This window comes from Antennarius striatus, chromosome 9 (genome assembly GCF_040054535.1).
Source record: "Antennarius striatus isolate MH-2024 chromosome 9, ASM4005453v1, whole genome shotgun sequence".
In the NCBI taxonomy this organism is placed as follows: Eukaryota; Metazoa; Chordata; class Actinopteri; order Lophiiformes; family Antennariidae; genus Antennarius; species Antennarius striatus.
This window is the reverse complement of record NC_090784.1, coordinates 7,308,687-7,329,945: the sequence shown is the minus strand read 5'-3', so window position 1 is coordinate 7,329,945 and position 21,259 is coordinate 7,308,687. Positions and strand designations below refer to the sequence as shown.

At 43.4% G+C, this 21,259-nt stretch overlaps 2 protein-coding genes across 2 annotated transcripts; one reads left to right on the top strand and one right to left on the bottom strand.

Annotated features, from left to right (window-relative positions):
* Positions 1-3,945: 3,945 nt before the first annotated feature.
* tbc1d31 (TBC1 domain family, member 31) lies at positions 3,946-15,541 on the bottom strand. Its single transcript, XM_068323539.1, has 23 exons — positions 15,171-15,541; positions 14,002-14,142; positions 13,612-13,727; positions 13,295-13,473; positions 12,989-13,140; positions 12,701-12,860; positions 12,329-12,529; positions 12,046-12,201; positions 11,829-11,908; positions 11,570-11,716; positions 11,305-11,438; positions 10,990-11,123; positions 10,675-10,854; positions 10,353-10,585; positions 10,142-10,214; positions 9,939-10,018; positions 9,667-9,802; positions 9,255-9,347; positions 8,626-8,754; positions 8,242-8,436; positions 7,892-7,955; positions 4,887-5,078; positions 3,946-4,377 (listed from the first exon to the last, which is right to left on the bottom strand). The coding sequence occupies exons 1-23, from the start codon at positions 15,239-15,241 to the stop codon at positions 4,223-4,225; spliced, it is 3,201 nt and encodes a 1,066-aa protein (XP_068179640.1). The 5' UTR covers positions 15,242-15,541; the 3' UTR covers positions 3,946-4,222.
* A 575-nt stretch (positions 15,542-16,116) lies between these two features.
* On the top strand, positions 16,117-21,143 carry derl1 (derlin 1). Its single transcript, XM_068322838.1, has 8 exons — positions 16,117-16,442; positions 17,211-17,310; positions 17,413-17,477; positions 18,048-18,074; positions 19,568-19,663; positions 19,820-19,872; positions 20,082-20,192; positions 20,369-21,143. The coding sequence occupies exons 1-8, from the start codon at positions 16,290-16,292 to the stop codon at positions 20,511-20,513; spliced, it is 750 nt and encodes a 249-aa protein (XP_068178939.1). The 5' UTR covers positions 16,117-16,289; the 3' UTR covers positions 20,514-21,143.
* The last annotated feature ends 116 nt before the right edge of the window (positions 21,144-21,259 follow it).

Sequence of the window (21,259 nt, the reverse complement as noted above, 5' to 3'; positions counted from 1 at the left end):
GAGGAATACTGGGAGTCTGTATGGAGCTGACGTTTAAGTCGTGTAACCAGTGCTGTTGGTGACACCTTCACACCTAGAGCTCCTGGGGTTGAGCACCGCTGGAGGGGGCGTTGGTGGTGGCTCTGTGTCTGAGCCGGTCTCCTACTTCCTATTTTTGAATTTGGCCCAGATAAATGTCCATTAGTTTGTGTTAAACAACACGAAAGGTTAGTCTGGAATGTGGATGGTGGCAGGAGTTTGAGACGATGGGATGTGAAGTTGCTCTTTGGATTGAGGTCTGGAGGCCAGTGCCAGCGGCGTCTCTGTGTGTTCAGAGCTGCAGCAATCCTCAAAGGCTTGATCGATCTGCAGCTCCCCCTGGGGAAGGAAAGACCATCGGGAAAGATCTTTCTTTTGGGGTTTGAATCAGAACTGAACGGTGATTTGTAGCCATCAGCCCTGTGCTGTCCATGTGTGGCTGAAGCCACCTGCAGAGAGTTTGATCGATGAACCCTCCTGATCTTTTCAGCCGCAGTAGTGATGGTTAGGCTGGTGAGCTGAGACTGAATGCGTGAAACATGGGGTTCCCGCTTTCCTGGGGGTTCCATATTTGTACCACGCCAGCTGAAAATGCCTCCAAATGTAGTCTTAGGCTTTCTCATTGGTAAACTCAGCAGGTCGGGTTCAACCAATGGTTTTTCGTGCGACGTAGGAGGTGTGTTAGAAATCTGTGTGCCACTACCTCCCCTGTGTGGAGGCTGGAGGATAAGCTCCAACTTTGAGTTCTGTAGGCTGGATGGAACCAGTATCTCTGCTGCAGTCTGGGAGTTTTGAACATCTTCCTTCCATTCCAGTTCAGCCCGGCTTGATTTCAACGTTTTGACAACAGCTGGATCATTTTGAGCTGCACATAACATGGAGTAAAGAGTGAGAGTGTCAGGCACAGAGATGTAGGTGACAAAGCCAGGCACAGGTTTGGACTTGAAGTGTAGCCTGTAGAATTCCAGATTGAACGGTAGGACCTCGCTGCCCTTTAGCAGAACGGCAAAGTTACGATGGACCTGCCAGGACAGCCAGGAGAAGCTGAGGTGGAGATGAGGAGATGAAGAGGAGATGAGGAGGAGATGAGCATGATTAACAAGTAAAAGACTTAGGAGAACAAATACACTGGATAGGAAAAAAGCAAACATTCATACCTGTGTAACAGGATTTGTCACGTGAATGTGGGTTCTCGTGTGTTCTTGTGCACGTGCTGATTGTTTGTCTGTGTGGGCGTGTACCTGAACGAACCCGTCAGCACTTCAGTCCAGTCGTTGATGATGAAGGCCTCAGCGATCTGACCGGTCAGTTTCCTGCCCGTCTTTGCGCAGTAGGTCTGTCCATCAACGCTGCTCACCGACAACTTCTACATGCACAGGCAGCACAGGAAGTGTCCACATGAACAGCTCGTCCGTGTGTTTCTGGTGAAACCAGCCAGGTTGTAGGCGCACCTAAAAACCTTTAATTTTCTCAAAAACTGAAAGTTCGCCTTATAATCCAGTGCAATTTATATATGAAAATTGTTTTGAAACAGGCCATTCGTTGAAGGTGCGCCTTCTAGTGCAGAAAATACTGTAGTTTAAAATGTTAACACAAATACAGTTTAGGATATCTTTACCATGTTATTAATAGTCGTTATTTTGCACTAAATAAACCCCTGGAATTTGCAGAACAATAATATGTATTTTATATAGATTATAATGTTTCTATGGTGATATGAAAGCTGGGTATCCACTCCACATCATGCTGCCCATACAAAACAAAGTACATTGTTCTATTTATCAAAGATTTGTTCGGTGATCCGGGGATATATAATCATAAAATGAATACAAATAAAACACATGATGATCCATTTGGATACAAAAAGTTGACAAAATCTGAGATGTTTTTCTTGCAGTCAGCACATATTAAGTCCAGCTGAGTGTCACTGACTCAAACCTGAAGGCAGAGGCGCGTCGTATCGCTCTGGTCTGGAGGAGCAGAGAGGTGAAAAGACGAGACGACCAGACTTACAGGAAAGTGTTTGTGGTCTAGTTTGAGGTCCTGCCACATGCTGATGAACAGGTTCAGGTTGAGATGGTCCAGCAACAGATGAACGGACACGTTCCTCTTCCTGCTCGCCTCCAGGAGGTCGCACAGCAGCTCCGTATCGCTGAAGCTGTCCATCACTATGGCTAGGGCCTGCACAGACAGACGTCACTCACTGTGGGTCTGACACACGAACACCAGCTCCAACGCAGCCTGTTATCACCCTGACATGTACAGGCATGCATGTCATGCATTCATGTGCACACGCATGAAGAGCTCGCTGTCAGACACCCACCATTGTGGACTTTCTGATGAACATTCTGACCGTGTCTTTCATAGCAGTCGTCCTGCAGTCTGATGGGACATAAACCTCAACGCTGGACTGGTTCAGGACACGATCAGTCGTCTTCACATCTTGAAGGGACAAAAGAAGTGAAAGAGATTCACTCCTGATAAAATAGGTTTATTGTTGAGTTACTTGAAGTCATACCTTTCAGGATGCTCAAGTCCAAACTGTCCTGTGACACTGCAGAACAATGTGTGGTGTACTGAGAGGCAGAAGACAGGCTCTCTAACACTTTGTCATCTGATGCATCATCGGCTGTGTAAAACACAAAACCCTGCATAAAGCCATGATAAATAGAAGGTAATTCATCTAACAATTTCGTTTTCATCCATCAAATTACTCTCAAGTTTTCAAACACAGGCTGCAAAGACCAGGACAAAATGTGACCACAAACTTTCACTGCCGGTGACACCATCCCTGCCGTTCTCCAGGATGTAGATCTTCTCCAGCTCTGACAGGAAGTCCACCTCCGCCTCTGCTTCCAGCACCTCCTGGTAGCCCTGTAAACCCCGGCTGAGCAGGGAGTCCATCGCTAGCCGGGCGCTCTCGTTATAGCTCAGCTCCAGCGCGGCTCTAGTGGACGAACGGATGAGCAGGCCTTGGACCCGTCGTCTCATCTTCCCCTGGGGTTTCGTCATCCTGTGCTGAAGTAGGGAGGCGGTGTTGGCATCCATGGATGGTGAACTTCAGGTCTTGTTAGCCGGTCAGGAAATGATTTGCACCCAAACAGGTCCAGTCGTACCACTGAGAGCGATCCTCAGAGCCCGAGTGAGACTTGAGAGTTTCTGACAATTGGGGTCGAAACACAAAGTACTATGAAAACAGCGACACACCCCTGCTTAAAGCAAGAGGGTTTCATGGAGATGAGACATGACAGGTGAGCTGAGACGCTCTCACTCGTCACATGTCATCGCTCCCTTCGAGGCGTAATCCAACATTTACAACAATGACTTTCTGTCTTTGTTAATCAACCAAGTCACCAAATCATCAACTGAGCTCAGTTTTCCCAGAGTCATTCAAAGCAGATGAAAGGTGGGAGGAAGGAAGGAAGGAGGGGAAAATGACGGCTGTCATTTCAGCTGATGTCAAACAACACCTGGACTCACAGCGGCACGCCTAACAGCAGGCAGGTGTGGTTTACCTCTCAGTGTCAGTTTAACACATTTCATAAGTAGAAAAATCTTAACATAGGTAGAAACTCAGACAACACACACCCAAAATGAAATTGTCAAAATACCCAATCAAAATATGATACCAATCTGTCTTAATATAATTAAAACATACAGCTGGATTTGCTAATCTGGGACACAGCATTTAATCTATGGTGGCTGTTGACAGGAAATGCTACGAGGAATGCTACTCACTTTCAAACCAAAAGATTTTAAACTGGTTTTAAACTGAATCGCTGATAAAATCACTGGGATACACACAATATAAGGAGCCACAATGAAAACAGAGGAGAACCAGGATTAAAAAAAAAATTTAATCCAAAAAGAATTTTACATAAAACAAACTATAAAAACTTAATTCAAATAAAAAATTTTAAATGTAGAAAGATTTTAAAATAAACAGGAAAATGTGCAACAAAACAATACTAGCACCGACTAATCTGAACATCCAATTTATATCACGCAACCCAGGCAGAAGTGAAAAGACCAATCTGTTCGTGTGTTCAAAGGGAACACACTTAAATAGTGGGAATGAAGACTTGCAAGAAGATTGATGTTGTCTACTATGCCTCTCAGTCTGAGTCACTGCTTCTGTTGTTCTGACTCCCTTCAGTCAAGAAGACGTTTTTCTGACACTGAGGAGACGTGAGGTGACGCGTGGTCACGAGGAGACGGAGGTCAGAGTGCAGACAGACTGTGAGGAGGCAGAGCCGCCGTCTCTGACTCGAGCCGCCAGCTTCTGCCTCAGCTCTCTGACGTCCTTCAGCAACTCCCTCTCACTGCTGTCCAGCTGGGCCCGGCCGCGGTCCAGGGAAACTGACAGGACAGGAGGACAAACAGGACCGTTAGTCACAGATACTCATAATATAATGACACGCCAATCAGGTACTACATGTACATTAGTCCATGTATTAAGGGAATTCAAGAAATTAACTCTGTAGCTTCATCAATAAAGTAAAACTCACTGAAGCACAAATATTAAACCTCAAGTGCAGAACTTTAATAATTACTCATATTTACTTCATAAAGAAATGTCTGTTTCAGTCAAGAACTTGTCAACAAGTAGACAAACTACTGATTACACAGAAAAATTGATCATCATCCAGCAAAGACTTTTAACACATCTTGGGAGGATTTCCAATGGTAGCAAAGGAGTAACTACAACAAATAAAGGAGTATGATGGAGCCTGTGGCAGCATTAACCAATGAAAACACCTGTGTAGTTACTGTCACTGCCAGGGGGTGGGGCAAACGTTCTGACAGTGAGCAGCAGATACAAACACCTTCTCTCCCGCTTAGTGCCGTCGATTCTAGATTCAACTCACAGTTGGTGGAAATGCTCTCTGATGGTGAGCTGCCGTTCAGACACATCATGTTGGCTCCCGTCTGCTTTGGGGGGGTGGACCTGACTGCTGGACCTCCAGTTGTCCCAGTGGAGACAGAAGTGGTGGCTCTGGGTCTGGGAGGAAGTCCTCTGCTCCTACAGGGTGACCTCACCCTCGTCTGTCTGTCCCTGTCTGCCTCAGACCAAACAACACAATATCACACATCTAGATAGGTTACAAACAACACTGTGTGTTAGCAGTAGTAGTAATAAGAGTACTAGTATTTATAGCAGTAGTAATACCAGTAGTGGTACTTGAAGTAGTAGAAGTAATAGTAGTACCAATTGTAAAACTAGTAGTAATAGTAGTGTTGGTAATAATGGTAGTAGTAGAGATAGAAATATTGGTAATAGGAATAGTAGTCGTAATAGAGGTGGTAGTAGTAATAGTAATACTCGTACTAGTAGTAACACTAGTAGCAATAGCAGTGATAGTAGTAGTAGTAATAGCAGTAGTAGTAGTACCAGTAGCAGCAGCAGTAGTAGTATTAGCAATCGCAGCAGTACTAGTAACAATAATACTACCGCTAGTAGCAGCAGCAGTAATCACAGCATTAGTATTAACAGTAGTCTTCTTCTCCATTCGGCTTTTCCCTTCAGAGGTCGCCACAGCCAATCAGTTGCCTCCATCTAACTCTGTCTTCTGCATCCTCTTCTCTCACACCGAGTACCTTCATGTCCTCTTTCACTACATCCATAAACCTCCTCTTTGGTCTTCCTCTAGGCCTCCTGCCTGGCAGTTCAAAACTCAGCATCCTTCTACCAATATATTGACTATCTCTCCTCTGGACATGTCCAAACCATCTCAGTCTGGCCTCTCTGACTTTATCTCCAAAACCTCTAACATGTGCTGTCCCTCTGATGTACTCATTCCTGATCCTATCCTTCCTGGTCACTCCCAGAGAGAACCTCAGCATCTTCATCTCTGCTACCTCCAGCTCTGTCTCCTGTCTTTTCCTCAGTGACACTGTCTCTAGACCAAACAACATCTCTGGTCTCACCACAGTTTTGTACACCTTTCCCTTCATTTTAGCTGAAACTCTTCTATCACACATCACACCTGACACTTTCCTCCACCCACTCCATCCTGCCTGTACACGCTTCTTCACCTCTTTTCCACACTCTCCTTTGCTCTGGACTGTTGACCCTAAGTACTTAGAATCTTCCACCTTCTTGATCTCTTCTCCCTGTAACCTCACTCTTCCACTTGGGTCATTCTCATTCACACACATGTACTCTGTATTACATCGGCTAACCTTGATTCCTGTCCTTTCCAGGACAAACCTCCACCTCTCTAGCTTCTCCTCCACCTGTTCCCTGCTCTCACTGCAGATCACAATGTCATCTGCAAACATCATAGTCCATGGAGATTCCTGTCTAACCTCGTCTGTCAGCCTGTCCATCACCATGGCAAACAAGAAGGGGCTCAGAGCTGATCCCTGATGCAGTCCCGCCTCCACCTTGAACTCATCTATCACACCTACAGCACACCTCACCACTGTCTTACAGTCCTCATACATGTCCTGCACTGCTCTAACATACTTCTCTGCCACTCCAGACTTCCTCATACAATACCACAGTTCCTCTCTGGACACCCTGTCGTAAGCTTTCTCCAGATCTACAAAAACACAATGCAGCTCCGTCTGGCCTTCTCTGTACTTCTCTATCAACATCCTCAAAGTAAATACTGCATCTGTAGTACTCTTTTTTGGCATGAAACCATACTGCTGCTCACAAATGTTCACTTCTGCCCTTAGTCTAGCTTCCACTACTCTCTCCCATAACTTCATTGTATGGCTCATCAGCTTTATTCCTCTATAGTTGCCACAACTCTGCACATCTCCCTTCTTCTTAAAAATGGGCACCAGCACACTTCTCCTCCATTTCTCAGGCATCTTCTCGTTATCTCTTTCCATCTCCCCATCACACTACTGGCACCTGTCAATAGACTTCCATCTCTATCCTTAATCACCCTAACCTGCTGCACGTCCTTCCCATCTCTGTCTCTCTGTCTTACCAACCTGTTTAGATCAGTCTCTCCCTCCTTACTGTCCAACCTAGCATACAAGTCATCATAAGCCCATTGTTTGGCCTTTGCTACCTCTACCTTCACCTTATGCTACATATCCTTGTACTCCTGTCTACTCTCCTCAGTCCTCTCAGTGTCCCACTTCCTCTTAGCTAACCTCTTTCTCTGTATACACTCCTGTACCTCCTCATTCCACCACCAAGTCTCCTTATCTACTTTCCTTCCTGATGACACACCAAGTACTCTCCTACCTGTCTCCCTGATCACATTAGCTGTAGTTGTCCAGTCATCTGGAAGCACCTCCTGACCACCCAGAGCCTGTCTTAACTCCTTCCTAAAAGTCATGCAACACTCTTCCTTTTTCAGCTTCCACCATTTCATCCTCTGCTCTGCCTTTGTCCTCTTGATCTTCCTCACCACCAGAGTCATCCTACACACCACCATCCTATGCTGTTTGGCTACACTCTCGCCTACCACTACTTTACAGTCACTGATCTCCTTCAGGTTACACCGTCTACACAAGATGTAGTCTACCTGTGTGCTCCTACCACCACTCTTATAGGTCACCCTATGTTCCTGCCTCTTCTGGAAGAAAGTATTCAATACAGACATTTCCATCCTTTCTGCAAAGTCAACTACCATCTGTCCTTCTGCGTTCCTCTCCTAGATACCAAACCTGCCCATCACATCCTCATCACCTCTGTGATGGGCAGGTTTGGTAACATGGAGAGGAGCGCAGAAGGACAGATGATGGTCATGATGGTGGTCATTAGTATTAACAGTAATACTAGTAGTAGTAATAGTAGTAGTACTAGTAGTCATAGTAGTAGTAATAGTAGTAGTATCAGCAGTAGCAGTACTAGTAGCAATAGTAGTAGTAATAGTAGTAGTAGTACTAGTAGTATTAGTACTAGTACCTGTGTCTGCTGAGGTCTGCTGCAGCTCTTTTCTCCGAGTTTTGGTTCTCATCAACTCTTCCACCTGAAAAACAAAAGTAAAATTCATATTTCACACCGTGAGGCGGTTGTTATGGTGGTTGTTATGGTGGTTGTTATGGTGGTTGTTATGGTGGTTGCAATGGTGGTTGCAATGGTGGTTGTTATTGCGGTTGTTATGGCGTTTCTAAGAACTGGTGTTTATTCTCATTGTAATGTAGATCTTAAAGGTGTTAGAACAGACCATTAATTACCTCATATATTCCTCTCCTGTATTCACCATCACACCATAAAACCTCGTGTAGATGCTGTGCTGACAAACATTCCCTCACCTTCCTTCCTGCCACGTCTCTCATGGCGCCAGCCAGCATCTCCTCCCCCACCAGGGTTTCTCTGTGAAGCTCTGCCAGTGTCTCCTTCTTCCTCTGCTGCTCCTCATCCACCTGCTGCAGGCGATCTGCCACCTCTCTCTGCCAGTCTGACTCCAAGTCCAGCTGGCACGCCTCCACCAGGGACTCCTCCAGCGCCTGTGTGTGGACACCGAGTTAGCAGACACAAGAGGAGAGGATCACAGGGACCTCTGCCAAATCACTTTTTGGATGAATGTGTGGCTTCAACACTTTCCTGTAAAAGCAGACGGATGATGAGAGTATCGAGATCGTACGCTGACATATGTCACTTCTCATACACTCTGCCTGCGGGGACGTGTTACTAACCTGCATGTTTGTTTCGGTGTTGTGCAGTAACTGGTTGTAGTCCCCTTCCTCTCTCTCTGCTGTCTTCATCCTCATGTCCACCTCCTCTTTAATCTCTCGTCCCACGCGTTCCTGCTCCTTCAATAAGTGCTGAGGGAAATTGTCACAAATACACTCTTTTAAATTCCTTCATCACTTTCATATCTCCTGTAATCGTGACCTTGGTGTTTGACCTCAGGCCATCCAGGATGACTCATTCATTGATTATGATTACACGTCTGTCTATAAAGGACAAAACAACATTGTGACGTCTTGAATTGAAAAAAGTGAGTGTGAGTGATGTCAGACATTTGAATCTGTTGAATGTATGGTGAAAATATGTGATAACATTTTATGCTTCCAGAAAACCTGCATTCCACTGCAAAATGTCAGGTTTGCATAACGTCCTTTTCTTGGCAGCAACTTCTGCTAAATCGTTTCTTACGCATTCAATCGCCAATACGTTACCAAAGGTGCCAAAGTTATTCAATTATCAATTTTTTTGTCCCCTCCCTCCTAAAAGTTCTCATTCAGACGATGCACAAAATTGATCAATTTGAATTAAAATCGTTGGAAATGCACTGATTAGCAGAAATTTTCCTTAAGTGCACCTGTTCAAGTCGTTTCCTCTGAGCCTCCAGCTCCATCTGTCTGACTTCTAGATCCTCGACAGCTGCAGCTCTTTCTCTCTCCCTGAGATCCATCTGCAGAAACACAAAGACATCAGTGTTGGTTCAGTGTTCAAACGTGTAGGTTCAAAGTCCACTGACAGAAACATGATGAGAAAACATGAAAAACAGAGCTTCGTATTACGGCTCAGGATCTCTGCTTGAGGATCAAACAGCCACATATTGTTGTGTCCCAAAGTCACATTCAGTTTAGTGTTTTTCATTTCTGATTCTTTGGAAAACCACAAGCTGTCGCCAACATCTAAACATCTGTTGAAACATAATGATAAAGTGTCCAGGACACGCCTCACAGGACGATGTGTGCTTATATAAAACCCTTTCACGTTACGTTTACCTTCCTGCTGATCTCCTGCTCAAGCTGTTGGATCTGTGTGGCTCGAAGCTCCTGCTGGTGTTTCAGGAAACGTCTTCTGGTTGCTTCCAGCAGCTGTAGCTCCTTCACCTTCAGCTCTCTCTTCATGGCCGCCAGCCTGCAAGGACAGAGCTGTGACATTGACCTGCACATCACATCGTTCTGTCTTCAGATCATAACTGTGTGTGTGTGTGTGTGTGTGTGTGTGTATGTGTGTGTGTGTGAGAGAGAGAAATGTCATCTGATTACAGTACTTTGCCCTCTGCTGAGTTATTTTTTCCTCTTCTTGTGCCAGGATGTTTCTGCGCTGTTCCTCTGCCTTCTGCAGCAAATCCTAGATTTAAGTTAAAGTTTTCACTTTCTTTTCAGGCTTGTTTTCATATGCAGATTAACTTTATGAACTAAAAATATAAAAAATATTTAAAATGTACAAAAAATAAAATAAACCCATATCCACCTGTTGTACATAATATGCCTTCTCTTCAGCTTGACGACGTACAAAATCTGCATGCAGGGCTGACACCTCCTGTCTGATGACACAAATATAAATACATTTCATCTGCTTCATTTTTTCCCTCAATAATTACTTTGAAAGGTGTTGCCTGGATTCAATTATGTAACCCAATAATCACTCAGCGTATTTATGAGGACGCTGCCTGTTATCTCACCTCTCTCGGAGATACTCCCTCTCCTGCAGTCGAATTTTCTCCCTCTCCCGGCTCTGGTATTCAACTATAAATTCTGGGTAGTGGTTAAACACGGGGTACTGGCCCTTGGTTAGAGGTGTAAAATCAGTGAGTATATTCTTGGGATGGATGTCAGCTGGTGTGCTGCCCATGAGCCGATAGGCCTCCTTAATCATGGCTGCAACGTCCAGGTTGTTACGATGGTGGAAAAAATACTGTAAGGAAACAAATCAGGAGCCATGAGAGAAGATTTGGACAAAGAGAAACGGGAAAGTCTGCTGACAATAGAGGAGAAAGTAGTCACGTCAAAATCTTGCTTCTGGGAGCAGAGCAGCAGAGGTTCTCGGCAGCAGATGACATAAGACACACAGGCCATAAGCAGGAATGCCGGGTGGTTGGAGAAGATGGAGTCGAAGAGTCTGAGCCACTCATCACGAGTCAAAACCTCTGAGAACAAAGTCTCCAGCAGGGGCCACACGTAGAGCTGTCACAGATTTGGAGTTATAACACGCATAACTAAAATTTGACCATATGCTTGTGAATCTGTGAGCCTGGAGTTCTGAACACTTCCTGCCTCTTCCTGCCGCTGGCGTGCGATGCTGTGTGGAGCTACGGTTACCTGTGAGGTGATGCCACAGTCCACCAGATGCTGCAGCAGTTGCCGGTCATGATGAGCCAGGACGTTCTCCACCATGTTCAGGACGTTCAGTGGAGGGTTTGGGAAGTACTCGAACCAGTGCTGACACCAGTTCACTGCACAAACAAACAGCAGACTGGCTTTCATCAAGACATGCAGATACCTCTTTTTTTTGAAGAAGAAGAAGTTGAACACAGTAAAGCTTCCAACTGTGTAGCTGAAGTAAATGATGCTGATGAGCTGCTGTGTATTTGTTTTCTAGAAAAAAGGTAATTCATATGAACAGCCAGTAACTACCGATGACAGTAGCCACCACCTCAAAGCAGAGCATCGGGTTATTCTGGAAGAGCTTGACAAAAGGAAAGGCGAGCAGGGGAAGGTATTCCACCTCTCCAAACAGGGACGCCCAGTGAGCCAAGGCAGACAGAACCCTGAAGAGCAACGGAAAGGAAGGAAGAAAAACTTTTATTTTAAAAATAAACAGAGAAATTAATTAACAATAAAAATGGATTAAAGAAAAATTTTGCACATTTAAGTTGCAGCAGATTAAAAGAGAGGGTACCTCTGCAGCCCCCTCTGTAACTTGTGGCTCTTGATGGGGTATTTCTCCTGCAGAGTGAGGTAGGCTGAATGCAGGCCTTTATCAGTCAGGCTGCCGTAGGCCGCATGATTCTCTGGCAGACACAGCAAAGACCGCCACACAAACATCCTGCAACACACACAGCTTAGCTTATGTAAAATACATGAGTTCAAAAATCTGCATTTATGTTTCAGTAATGACTCATCAGGATGACTGTTCTCCCAGTCAAAGTCATTTTCACCTGTATTTAGCAGGATATTCTCCGAACGCCTTGAGCAGATCCACCAGCCTCTTCTTATTCAGACCAGCAGGGAGTTCATTCTGTAGACACACAATAAAAAACAAGACTCATATTTTGTGACTCCAGACAGAGGGAGGGGAGGTTTGCACGTGTTTCTGCTTGAACATTTTAACTGTATAAAAAACATGTAAAGTACAGTGGTGTATGCTGTCCCCACCTCTTTATCCTCAGCGGGGGGTCGAACCATCTTTGCCTGAGTCCATCTACCTGACCTCTTAGCCTGTTTCTGAATGACCTCTGACCTGACTTTGACCTTTAAGTTAGATTCCTGAGCAGCTTCACCAGAGACTACAGCCACCTGGGAGGGAGGAGGCTGCAAGACACATACAGATGAATAAAACACACACACACACACACACACACACACACACACACACACACACACACACACACACACACACACACACACACACACACACACACACACAACTCTCTGTCACCTTGTTTAATTCCTGAGTGAGACTCTGAACTCTGTAGACGTTGATGCTGCCGTTATCCATGACAGCTACAACATGTCGGCCATTAGGGCTGACTGCCACTGTGGTGATGGCATCGTCATGGGAACCAATGCTACAAAGCAGCTTGCACGTCTGAATGTTGATGAAGCGCATCACACCCTCCTGGCTGAGTACACCTAACGTCTTGAGATGCAAAAAACCAACAACGAGAGCACAATATCACCATGGAGACAGACTAACATGATAAACATAAACAGACAGAAACTTATTTTATGGTGGAAACTCATGGTGGAAACTGGTGGTGGATACTTAAATCCACCACCAGAAGAGAGGACAGTCCTGTTGTCCACGTACCTGAGTAGCTCCTCTATCAAAGCTGTCTGGAAGGAATTCCAGCTGTCGAACGCTTCGGACCTGCGTCGGCATCTGAATCACTCTGACCAGCTGCTGACTTTCTAGACACCACAGGTGCAGGAGGTTGGAGCGTCCACCGGCAACAAAAGTCTTACCATCACTGCCATCACAAGTCAGGCAAGTCAGTGTTTGAGGAAACTTTCTAATTCCTTTTAACAGTCACAGTCGCTTATGGTGTGCTACAACAGGTTGACTAGACTGTTAGTGGTTGTGATGTGAGAGACCCACCGTGTGACAGCAAAAGCTTTGTATGACATTTTGGGTCCGCAGTCTGAGGCTGACAGCTGATATTTGCAGAAGAGTGTGTCAATCTCCCAAGCAAAGATGGAGTCATCGCTGAAACAGCTGAGGATGGTGTTATTGAGGGGCAGGAAAAACACCTGCAACACAAGTGCACCGCCACAACAATGAAGAAAAACAATAAACCCACAAATATCATAAAGATGAATGACAATACCATGATGATCATCATCACTGTCAGAAATTACTAAAAACCATCTCATTTTTTTTCATCTGGAAGAATTGCATGTTTACCCTCTGAACGCCAACAGACTGTTTGATGTTGAGCTTCCTTTTCCTCTGGAAGGTGTCCAGGTCCCAGAGCTGAGCTGTATCCAAGGACGTGCTGATGGCGTAGCGACCTGAGCTGTGGACGGAGATAAACGAAACTGCCCCCTCGTGACCGCGCATCCAACTGACCAGCTGCTTTGTGTCTGAAAAGAAATATATTGACAAAATTAATTCAGTGAAGTTTCAGTAAAAATGAACCTATGTGGAAAAAGTTGCAGGATCCTAAACCTGCAAAACTACTCTTAACAGAAAAAAGTAATGTAAGGATATGATAATCCCACCTTTGTCAAAGCACTTGATGGTGTTGTCAGCAAGGGCCACGAGGAACTCTGACGTCCTCCGGAGGGTGAAAGCCAATGCAGTGCAGGCCTGTCCCGTCTTCTGCACCAATCGAAACCTGCCAAAGAAAGAAGCAGTGCAGAACACAAGATGACATTCAAAAGCACAGTAGAATTAAGGGTAAGGACTGCTCATCTAGAGGTAATTCTTGCCTTTTTCTGCTCAAAATAGTGCATGTACAAAGGAAAGTTGTCCTGTGCCAACATTAAGTGATAAGCAGACTATATTATAATAAATATTATTTTCAAATATTTGAGAATATGATAGAATTTCCATGAACTACCAGTCTTAAGAAAGTATGATACTAAAATACAATAAAAGCGACATCAGACCTGTTTCTACCGATGTCAAAGATGTAAATGTTGCCATGGTGATCTCCTGCAAGAAAGGACTCTCCAGTGGTGTCAAACGCCACATGCAAGAAACGCACCGTCTTTGCCTGCTGAGCAGTTCTGACCACCGTCACCAAAACTCTGAGGGTGACAAAACAACACACCTTAAAGTGGAAACAAAATCTGAGCCAGCGCTCAAAGCTGAACCCAGGCTGCACTCTAGTGGTCAGAAAACAAGTTAAAGGATTTTCAGATTGACTGGATGACATTTACAGTATCTTACCCAGGATGCTATCATGTCATGAATAAGAATCTAATATTTGACAGCATACTGTCAGTCATTTCAATTTTCCTGATAATTAAACAGAGGAATATGTTTTGCACATTAATTTACAAGTACTTTTGGTGTGCAGAAGAGAAACCAGCTGGTCAGGGATTACAGTGGGTTTCCTGCCCACTGTGTTCACCGGAAGAGTTTTGTCACATTTATTGCTTTTTGAGTTTGGGATGGAAGTATGGTGCCGAAATGTTGCTCAGAATTGTCAGAGTAAAACTGATAAATTTCCTTTGTATGTTCTTTAAGCAGGGAAGTAAGTCATGTGAATTTCTATATTCAATTCAATTCATTTGAAGTTTTCTTAGACAGCATAGATTAGATTTAAGAAGACATGAAAGTACTGACAGGTATATGCCCAAACATTTTATGAAAATAGCGGTATTAAGTCATTGGTAATAGTATTCTTATATTTTGTTTTGGTAATCTTGAACAAGATCTTGGCTGCCAAAAAGCATCCGAAGACGGAGTCGATCATATTATTTCAAAAATGAGGAATACATCTGTACCAAAAGCAGTTGCTATTTTCAATTTATACCCTCCATCGAAACGTACAGACTAATGATTGCACTTTAAACTGAAAATAGACATTTGTGTGAGACATCCAAGCAAGTTTTCAGCACATCGAAATACTTCTTTGTCATTCAAGCGTATAAAGTTGATACAGGTAATTCTCAAGCAGTGCAACAAGTGTGACTGAAGAGAAATAAACTAATAATAACTAATTTCTCTAACAAACTAAACTATTACCATTAAAATAAAACCATATCACTGCTCCTCCACTGTTTGCACATGACAACTAATCCAGCACCACTCAGCTGTGTAACCTACTTACCCCTTGCCGGGTGTCGGTTTTCGATGCCATATTTTACCCTCTTCTTTATTCCCAATGTCTGTCACCACCATTTTAAAGACGCACGTAGAAAATGTGATCGGTGTTTTCTGAAGCTGAAAATCTCTTTGGGAGAAACGTTTCGGATAACTTCACATGGCTAGCTAAAGGGCTAATCTGTAGCGAGGCGGCGCAAACAGCGCGAAATTTGAAAGAGAAACATTCTGCATATTTAGTTTGAAGTAGCAACAGGAAAAAAGCTAAACCCTCATCACCATTAAATACTAACAACACATTTAAGAGACCCTACTGTAACACTTAGCTTCTAATTCAGGTTTTTGAGTTTTTTAAAATTTGTTGTGAGGATGTTATGTTGTCGCTTAGTCTTGACGTAACAGGTAAATAGAAGGTTGCATTATGGGTGTTGTAGTTGAAAGCATTTGACACTGTGTTATGGTTTCACAGACTCCGCGGCTGTTCTGTGTCACCACTGACAAAAGCGTTGTTTGATTTGATGCAGGTTAGACAGCCAAAGTCACTTAGAATAAACACAGAATGATCTTTACATTTTTGAATATTTACAATGTTAGACGACGTGTATTCCATTAATTGAGCAAATGTGTCAAATCCCCTATTCTTAAGTAAGCCAAATATAAGAAAGAAATAAAGTGAGGAAAGAAAATATGATGAATATCTAAATCAATACAAATGAGAACAAAAGGGTATGACGTAAAAGCCCTTGGCAGATCAATGTACACGAACTCAGTTAAGAAATAAACAGGCCCTCATTGGTGTTACCTGCACTATAGTTAAACAGAATTAACATAATTGGTCTCAGTTAGTTACTGTACAACCAGTTCATACTCAGTCCCCATCTCTCGTCCCGGCGGTCGGTTGACTTTTACTTTGAAAATCTGAACCGGATCTGTCTAAATCTGCTCGGCTAACATTGTATACAAAGCTAGCTCCTGCGTGTTAGCCACGTCATGTGAACTTAGCGGTGGAGCCTTCGGACGCCAACACGTTGAGAAGTCGCACTTTGCGGATGAATTGTGGATCCTTATAAACTTAGTCTTTGTTTCTCGGTTGTAACTGTTAGTTTGTTAGTTATTGTGAAGAAAGATGTCAGACATCGGGGACTGGTTTAGGAGCATCCCTCCTATCACCCGGACATGGTTCGGCGCATCTGTTGCTTTCCCCCTTATTGGCGTTCTAGGATTGGTTCATTTCAGTAACTTCTTGCTTATTCCGGAGCTGGTCTTTAATAGATTTCAGGTAAGCATTCTTTGACTGTTCAGCGAAGTGTGTTGGTGTAACGCTGACTGAATGGTGTTGGTCTGGGTGGTCAGCTAGCAGGTAGCTAGCACGGCCGTACGACAGGCCTCCTCACGGTGACGACCAATGAGAGAGCCACACGTGGAAGGTACGACTTCCGGAAGCTGTCAAAAAGAATGAATTCCAGATCAGAGTCTAGGAAATAAAAGTTTTGAGTGCTGCTTATTGAGAATCTATTTCCACAGCAACGTTTGGAGCGGAGTACCTTGCTCTGCCAGTATTAATTCATCACCCTGTGGACGGAATTGTCTTACAGCAGTACTGCTGAAATTTCAGGTTCTTAATTAGTGGTAAATATTTGTGAATTATAGATTTGTGATCTTATGCTTTCTATTATTTGGACAAGAAATTTAAAGGGAAGAGCAGACAGGAAACGATGGAGAAATCACACAGCAACAGGACATGATGGGAGCAGATAGGAGCAGATAGGAAGCCCAGGCTGCCACTCAGTCAGCCTCTGGGAACGTTTGCTCACTGCAGAGCTAAACACTTCACAAGTGCCTTGATGTTATTGTGATGGAATTAATTAAATTAGTAAGTTGAATATCAGGGAATATGTTAAAATTTGCGCCATGGCTGTATTGAATTTTGTAATTTAGTCCTGCCATCTTTTTTAATTAAAACACTTATCACCCCTCTGGTAAACGGTGCATGTCTGTCACACGTGGAGCCTTTAGAGAAACCTGACTTTGCTTCTGTTTATTTCAGCTCTGGAGGCCACTGACTGCCACATTTTATTTTCCAACTGGGTTTCTGTACCTTGTCAATCTGTATTTCCTCTACCAGTACTCCACACGACTAGAGACAGGTGAGACCGCGAGCCTCAGTGACTTAACATTCATAAACATAACATTCATTAATAAACACTATCTGCTCTTGTTGTTATGCTAATATTTTTCTTGTTTCCCAGGGGTGTTCGATACCAGGCCTGCTGACTATGTCTTCATGCTGCTCTTCAACTGGATCTGCATTCTTGTATCCTTTCACTGGCATCACAGACACCTTCTGTTTGAATGATTAATTTGAATCCATCCACATCTAATCATTACATTTGATTGGTCCTTGTTCTCTTCACTACTGATAATAGTTCTGTGTTCTCTTCATGCCTCTGCATTACCCTCATCTCTCTGCAGTAATGTGCCATGTTAGGGCGGCTCTGTGCCGGTGGCCCACTGTTAGCTTACCCCTGCAGAGCAGAGAAACCCAATCTAGGTCACATGCAGTACCAGCAACACAGCCTGGCCCACATCTCTATACTGTGACACATTTGTCAGGGCATCAGCTCAGATTGCTGGTCTGCCTGTTTTTTTTTAGTCACTTATCATTTAACAGGTAAATGTAGACATTGTGATTATGCTCTGCAAATCCAAACCAGTTGCTCACTTTTTTTTTTTGCCCCAGGGTAATTGTGAGGCTGAATGGGGATATCTGATGTCCGTGTCCTACAACTTGCTCAAGGGGAAGAGGGTGAATTAACAGCTTTAATCTTAAGGCTGCAGCTATAATTGCATACACCCAAGTTTATGTCCTTGACTCTAGCTGTAGATAACTGGACTGCTGATAAACATGCGGGTGAGAATCTTCTTTATTTATACCACAACTTGAAACTGTAACAATACAGACTGTATATGAAGATTATTGTATTTGTTTACAATGGTCAGTCAAGACATTATGAGGGATTCTGAGTGCAACATGGCCACTTTGACATTTCGAGAAAAAATAAACATTAACATTTTTAACAGCACTGCAGTTAAAGTAAACTAATACACTTGCCTAACTTGAGTTAATCTTTTTTAACCTGAAATGAAAAAAAATCCCTATTTTAAATCACCTTTTCAATATGTCAAAGTTCATTTAAGTAGTTCTGTATTGTTATGGTCTCTTAAATGGATTTCAGCACCTGTAATAAATAGAATGTTCTTATTAATCCATATTGACATAAAATGGTGTGAAAGTTTTAGCCAGTTTCCTGATTTATTTATTTAAATGTATTACAAATGCAGTAGTAGTAGTAGTACAAAATTCATCTTGTTTTTCTGCAGCCAATCAGAGGTGAACTTGCTGGTGTGTTTTGGGTTATTGTCCTGCTGCAGAACTCGAGTTAGTTTAAGCTTGAGGTCAGGAACAGGTAGCCAGACATTCCTTCACCATTTTTTGGTAGAGAGCAGAATTCATGGTTCGTTTATCACAGGAAGCCTTCAGGTTCGGAAGCAGCAGCACGGCCCCAGGCCATCACAGCACCACCACATTTGACTGTTGGTATGATGTTTTCCTGAAATGCGGTGTTACACTCATACCAGATGTAATGTCCTTCCTATGGGGAAGTCATGAACACTGACTTTAACAGAGGAGAGTGAAGCCTGCAGTTCTTTGGATGTTGTTATGGGGTGTTTTGTGACCTCCTGGATGAGTCATCACTGTGCTCAGGGTAATTTTGGTTTGGCTGGCCACTCTTTGGAAGGTTCACCACTGTTCCATGTTTTTGCCATTTGAGGATAATGGCTGTCACTGTGGTTCACTGGAGTCCCAAAGCTTCAGAAATTGCTTAATAACCTTTCCTAAACTGATAGATCTCCTTTCTTATTTGTTCCTGAGTTTCTTTGGATCTTAGCATGGTGTCGATTTTACAGGATCTTTTAATCAGGCCTGAGTGTGGCTAGAGATGCTAAACTCAGGTGTAAAAACCACACTTAAATTCTGTTTTATCAGGGATCACTTTTTCCACACAGGGCCACGTAGGTTTGGATTATTTCCTTCTTAATAACAACTTTTGTTTAAAAATTATTTTTTGTGTTTGCGTTATCTTTGTATTTTATTTAGTTTTAATAATCTGCAACACAACTGTGACAAACATGCAAAAACAAATCAGGAAGGAGGCCAACGCGTTTTTACCTTGCTGTAAATTCGCTGATCAGCTAGCTGACGTAGGATGTGAACTTAAAAAGCATCACGACTGGTTGTGACCAGGAGTAAAATAAATTTACAAAGTTTGAACAATCATTGAGATCTTCTTTCTGGTTGTTTTCAACTCATTGGACTCATAATGTTGATATGTTCATCATCAGCTGCTGATGATCCCTCTGATCATGTCGGTGCTCTACGTCTGGGCTCAGTTCAACAAAGACATGATCGTGACCTTCTGGTTCGGAACACGATTCAAGGTACGTCATGTTTTACTTCCAACACTTGGTACATTCCGATTTACACAATTGATGAATGTTGAATTAAATTTGTACTACATTCATTAGTTAAATCGGAACAGATAATAAATGACAGCACTGATGGGATTCTTTACCATCTTCTTGTTGCTCTGTCAGGCGCACTACCTACCCTGGGTCATCCTGATGTTCAATTTTGTCATTGGAGGCTCGTGAGTAACTACTTTAATCAGTTGAATTAAGAAAACAAATGGGACATATTGCTAGTCATACTTTCATTGCATAGAAATTAATATATATTAGTATCTATAATATATACTGCACTGGAACATTCGATCTAAGCAGGATTGGTCTATTTCTTTCTAAAAGCAGTAAATTTGTACACGTAATTGCTTATTCTTCTTTCTGCTGTTTTGTGCAGGTTTGTGAATGAACTGACCGGGAACCTGGTGGGTCACCTCTACTACTTCCTCATGTTCAAATACCCCATCGACCTGGGAGGTCGCTCCTTCATCTCCACACCAGACATCCTGTAAGTTTTTTTTATTGACCACCAACTTGGGAGTTTCGGCCTGTTTTAGAAAAATGTAGTCAAACCACATCAGATTTGTAGCTGTGCAACACAGAACTATTGGTTCTTTAATGAAGAAATAACGTGTTTTAATTATTCAAAAAGAAATTGATGAAACATATCTGCTCTTCCCCCAGGTATCGGTACTTCCCTAACAGGAGGGGAGGAGTGTCGGGCTTTGGAGTTCCTCCCACCAGGAGACCAGCTGCCCAGGAGCCGGTGGGGGGAGGAGGAGGAGGACGTCACAGCTGGGGCCAAGGCCACCGCCTTGGGGCCGAATGAAGGGCAGCAGTAGATGCCTCGATCCTTATGCCCCTACGCACCCAGTAACAGACAGTTGTGCAGTTGATGTTTCAGATCAAAGTGTTGGCTCTCTCACTTCCTTCCTCGCTGAGGGAAACCCGTGTCTGAAAGTTTCCATATTTACGTTTAGTTTTCAAGGATCCAGCAAGAAGGAATTAGAGGCAGCACACAGCATCACAGCAGACCCCACAGAACCAGCTCTATTACTGCTGCGGGAGGACGAGTCACGTGGTGCAGGAAGATAACTTTAATAAACACATTTTTTTTATGTTTATTCTTTTTCCTTTCTATCCCTTTCTGTTCACCCAACCCACCCCCCATCTACCTCCACTCCATCGGACTGCACACCAGCACACTGTTAACTTTGTTGTGGTCGTGTCCTTTTCCTCTGAGTTGCCATGCTATCAGATTTCATATTATGTCGAGGGAGCGTAGTCTCAGCCGGCCTTCTTCAAACCCAACTTATATAGATTGCACCGTTTCCTGGTCTGAATTCACATGGATGTAAACATTTTTTATGGCTCTCGCGATCTGATCTTAACCAGAATGTGATGAAGATGGGACTTTGCTCTTTTTTTTGTAAATACAAAAGTTGTTTATTGAAAAGAAGACCGAGTCAAGAGTGTGTAATTACTGTACTGTCAGATTCCTTAATGCAACAAGCAGGTTTTAGGTTTTAGCGCAGCCAACAAAGAGACGCTGCAGCTCATTCTCTAGAATTCTGA

Coding starts and splice junctions, on each gene's coding strand:
- tbc1d31 (XM_068323539.1), bottom strand. CDS start 15,241: ATGGTGGTGACAGACATTGGGAATAAAGAAGAGGGTAAAATATGGCAT. Junction 10,019..10,141: donor AGGCATATTATGTACAACAG/GTGGATATGGGT, acceptor ACTTAAATCTAG/GATTTGCTGCAGAAGGCAGA. Junction 5,079..7,891: donor GCAGACCTCAGCAGACACAG/GTACTAGTACTA, acceptor GGTCTGAGGCAG/ACAGGGACAGACAGACGAGG.
- derl1 (XM_068322838.1), top strand. CDS start 16,290: ATGTCAGACATCGGGGACTGGTTTAGGAGCATCCCTCCTATCACCCGG. Junction 17,311..17,412: donor CTCCACACGACTAGAGACAG/GTGAGACCGCGA, acceptor CTTGTTTCCCAG/GGGTGTTCGATACCAGGCCT. Junction 17,478..18,047: donor TCAACTGGATCTGCATTCTT/GTATCCTTTCAC, acceptor CTCTAGCTGTAG/ATAACTGGACTGCTGATAAA.